Source organism: Phoca vitulina, unplaced genomic scaffold, assembly GCF_004348235.1.
Source record: "Phoca vitulina isolate PV1807 unplaced genomic scaffold, GSC_HSeal_1.0 scaffold25, whole genome shotgun sequence".
In the NCBI taxonomy this organism is placed as follows: Eukaryota; Metazoa; Chordata; class Mammalia; order Carnivora; family Phocidae; genus Phoca; species Phoca vitulina.
Window position 1 is genome coordinate 29,278,758 of NW_022589728.1, and position 4,723 is coordinate 29,283,480.

The 4,723-nt window shown below is 38.9% G+C and overlaps 1 protein-coding gene across 1 annotated transcript in view; it reads right to left on the reverse strand.

Moving 5' to 3' along the window:
• LOC116643260 (alpha-tubulin N-acetyltransferase 1-like) overlaps nt 1–973 on the reverse strand; it is a 1,563-nt gene extending 590 nt beyond the window's left edge. The window contains exons 1-2 of the mRNA XM_032422026.1: nt 935–973; nt 45–751 (exon numbers count right to left, since the gene is read on the reverse strand). Coding sequence (XP_032277917.1) covers nt 45–751; nt 935–973 — 746 coding nt within the window. The remainder of the gene's footprint in view (nt 1–44; nt 752–934) is intronic.
• Nucleotides 974–4,723: the final 3,750 nt, after the last annotated feature.

Here is a 4,723-nt window from a genome sequence, read left to right on the forward strand (position 1 = left end):
GGGGGGGGGGGGGGGGGGGGGGGGGGGGGGGGGGGGGGGGTGGATGGGCTGGAGGCATAGCACGGTGAGGGGCCCTGTTTAGGGGCCACGGAGGCTCCACAGCTACCTTCAGAAATTCTCGGTCACTAGAAGAATATGGCTTAACGTCTCCCTCTGCTCTCTTGGGTGGCAGTTTTCTTGCTGGAGGATGCTGATGGGCAAAGAAGCCTTCGAAGATCACAAAGTTGTTGACCTGTGGAACTGTGGTCTCCAGGTTGTAATGTTTATTCAGGAACTTAAGCAGCTTCTGTGAGAGTTGGTCAATGGCCAGTTGGTGTGGTTCAACTCCCTCCTGCAACATATAGTGGAAGAGTTCTCGCCCATGGTCATGGCGCTGAAGTGACTCATGGATGTAAAAGTCTAGAATGCAAAGTGGTTCTACCTCATGGTGAGCCTCACGATCATCCAGTACAAAGAGTTTCTTGTATCCAACTTTAAGGAAGCCGATAATGGCTCCTTTTCGAGCTGGTCGCGCTGAAGTGTCTTTGAGCACATACATAACATGGCGGTTACTCTGCATCCTTGATGCACTGGTGACGGGAGCAGGAAGATGCTGAGCCTTGGCAGAAGCTTTGCCCAGTTCATCTACAATGGTCATAATTTGCTGTTGCAGATCAACACTTACCTTGGAGACCCTCCTTGAAACATCTTGATTGCCTACACTGGTGACTCTTAACCATGGGGTGTTTAACAACAAAACCCAACATTGATGCTTGGGCCATACTCACAGAGATTCTGATTTAATTAAAATGGGGGGAGCTTAGACAGTGATAATTTTTACAAACTCCTCAAGTGATTTTGTGGTGTGGCTAGGGTTGAGACTCGCTGGCTTAGATGATGAGGAGCCCTTTTTGACTGGAGCTCTTCTGGGGGATAAGGGATCACTTTCCTATACCCAAGAGTCATCCACATCACTGCCTAATGGTGGTGCCATACCCCCTGGGAGGATGTAGGGCTCAGTTGGGATGGGGGCTAATGTGGCACCTGTATACTCTCATTAAGTTGACTCCCCTCAGGTGGGTGGTCAGAGTTCAACTGTGAAGACCCTTCTATGTCATCAGAGTTCTCATCATTAGAGACAAACATCCTCCAAAACCAGAGGAGGAAAATATTTTTAGGTCAGTTCTTAAAGGAAGACTTCTCAGGTCAAATTTCTATTCTGTGTCTGGCCTAGATGTAACCATTAGGAAATAGTTGTCAGATCAGGTCAAAGCAGTTTTGTACTGCCTAAAAAGAACTGAGTATTATTATATGCCAGCAAGTTACTGACTGAAACCAGCCTGTCTCCTCAGGGCACACAGCCTTATCCCATGGCTCCTTGTGGCTAAGCTTATACAGAAAACACTATTTCCATGTTAGAATGAGAACTGAGAAGGCAGATGATTTCTCTGAATTTGTTAGAATGAAGCAATGTCCTCACCCTTTTCACCCATAAGCAGGAAATGAGTTTTTTTTTTATTTCCTTTGACAAGATGTGTTTCCTATCTTAACAATGCCATCAACTTTGGTATTGTAAGCAATAACTCATATCAACCAATTATTTTTCCCTTTAATGCTTATGTTTATTTTCTTTTGTTTTTGCATTAAAAAATAAACTGCATGCTTCATCAAGAAAGCTTATATAACCAAGAAAGCAAAATGAAAAAGAAAGAGTAATCTTACTATTCAGATAATCACATTTACCATTTTGGCTTATTTATTTATTTTCTCAGATTTGTTTGTTTGTTTTTGTATTTTAATTTCAAGGAAAACACATTCATTCTTGGAAGGGGAACTGGCAAGAATAAGGCAGGACCCAATCCTAATAGGGAACTAGAGTAATTAAAAGATTCTAAAAAGGGAAATTAATAAGGGATCAAGTCTCAAGTCTCAATTTTAAGAAGAAGCATAGTAATCAAACTTGGACCCCATGAGAGAGAGATCTGATGCTGAACCACTGAGTGTTAGCCTAGAGGCTAAGAAGTATTTAATTTCTGAGATTAGAATAGGTTCTGGAAACTGGGATCAGGAGGGGATTTATATGACTCCATCTCTGGGGAGGGGATGCTACAGAGGTCAGGGAACAAGCTGGGTCAAATAAGTATTTTCTTTTGTATTACATCACAGGCATTTCTTCCTTTGAAATATCTCTTACAACTATCCTTCTCTCTCACCTTAAGCAAATGCAACCAAGTTGTCTTCTCTGAAAATCTTCCTTCCTCCAGATGGCTTTACATACTGCTGCCAGGTGAGTCTCTCTCATCTCTGTTTAACATTTTCTTTCCCGTCCTTGGAAATAAAAACTGGCTCCAGTTGTCTAATGGGGTCAGTTCCAAACTTCTCTCCCTTGCTTTCACAGTTCTCTATAACTTAGCATGTACTTACTTATTCAGCTTTGTTTTTCATATCATATTCTCATTCTCTCTAACTCTACAATGTACTAATTGTTCTCAAAGTGCATCATTCTCATTACCGTTATCCCTACCCTCATCTCCATATTATCATCTTGTCTGGGAGATCCTACCTCCTTCTTCCTTCTATTTATTGCCAATCCTTCAAGGCCTGGATCTATTCACAACTCCTTTCCAGTACCTCCTCCAGTTACCCAAATTCATAATGATTTTATGTTTTCTTAGACCTACAACACCAATCATAATTTGCCATTACTTACTTACTACCTTGTACTAGTCACCCTTTCATTTTTGTTATCTGTCCCTCTTCAACCTGACTGCAAGCTCATTGGAAATGAAATCTATAGCTTGATCTTTTCTCATCATTTGTATAAATACATATATAAATCCTTAGCTTATTAGATAGGATATTGAGATTATATATAGAAAAATTTAATATTCAAACTCAATTACTATGAACTTTCCTAGGATTTTAAAAGAAATTATGCTTTTCTTTTTCCACTCACTGGAATAGTTTTCTTTTTTTTTTAAACATATTCCATTCTTTTTTTTTAAGATTTTATTTATTTGTCAGAGAGAGAGAGCACAAGCAGGGGGAGCGGCAGGCAGAGGGAGAAGTAGGCTCCCTGCTGAGCAAGGAGCCTGATGTGGGACTTGATCTCAGGACCCTGGATCATGACCTGAGCCAAAGGCAGACACTTAACAGGCTAAGCCACCCAGGCATCCCTGAAATAGTTTTCTTATTTATACAACATAATACAGCAAATGCAACATAACACATACATATTATACAACAAAATGCATCACTAATAAAACTTAGGAAAGACTGTAATTTATAGGTCTAATAATCAAACTTAAATATTTTATCTCTTTTTCCATATTCATCAATGGCATTGAAACAGACTTGCTCAAAATAATCCCAGTGTAGATGTGAGTTTATGATCCTCATGATGACTTTATGAACTCAGGATAAGAAGTCATATTTTTTATCGAAGATCATTTAGCTAATACCATTTTATCTATGTTTACTTTTCATAGTTATACTGGAATTTTATATTTATTTATTTATTTTAAAAATATTTTATTTATTTATTTGACAGAGACAGAGAGAGAGCACAAGTAGGCAGAGCGTCAGGCAGAGAGGGAGAAGTAGGCTCTCCGCCGAGCAGGGAGCCTGACGCGGGGCTAGATCCCAGAACCCCGGGATGATGACCTGAGCCGAAGGCAGCTGCTTAACCAACTGAGCTACCCAGGCGCCCTTGGAATTTTATATTTAGCAAAAATAGAATCTTGAAGGACCCATATTTAAAGAAAATGTAAAATAGTAATGATTATAAAATTAAATGAATAATGAAATCACAAGCCCAGCCATAAGAAAATACTAGCACAGATAAGAACCATCATCCAGGTACCATTTCCTCCTGGAAGACAGAAATACACAATATTTATTTACTTGAATAGTGCTGTTCCAAAGTTGAATATTTATGGTTGTTTGCTGGTTGTAAAATTAATAAATATTTATAGGAGAAAAAAATTAAGAAAATACTAAAGTATATGTTATGGGCTGAATTGTGCCCCCTCTCCCCACTCCCCAAATTCATATGTTGAGGTCCTAACCTAGTGCCTCAGCGTGATCGTATTTGGAGTTAAGGTCTTTAAAGAGATGATTAAGTTAAAATAAGGCCTTTAGGATAGGTCCTAATCCAATCTGACTGGTGTTTTTATAAGAGGAGATTTAGGAGATAACCCATAGACCTAGGGATTCTTGTGTGAAGACAGGGAGAAAGTGGTCACCTGCAAAGCAAAGAGAGAGGACGCAAAAGAAACCAAACCTGCTGACACTTTGATCTTGGACTTCTAGCCTTCAGAATTGTGAGAAATAAATTTCTGTTGTTTAAGGCACCCAATCTGTGGTATTTTGTTATGGTGGTGCTAGCAAACTAATATAGTATAAAAGTAGGAAAGTTAAATTTTCCTTATAATCCCACCCTCAGAATAAAACAAAATACTTCTAAGAGTTTAACATGTCCTTTCAGTGCTCTTTAACATAAATGGGTTCATACTACACATCAAGTTATGTAACATTTATGATGGACATTTTCTCATGTAATATATGCAAATATACAACATCCTTTTTATATGCTCATAGTCTTGCATTGAATTTAACCAATCCCTACCAATAGACATTAGTTTGATTCATAATATTCCATGGTCTTTAATCCTTTTTAACCATTCAGTTTCCTTGTTTGTTTTGTCTCTGCATTAGTATAAACACCACACAAAGAAAATAGTTA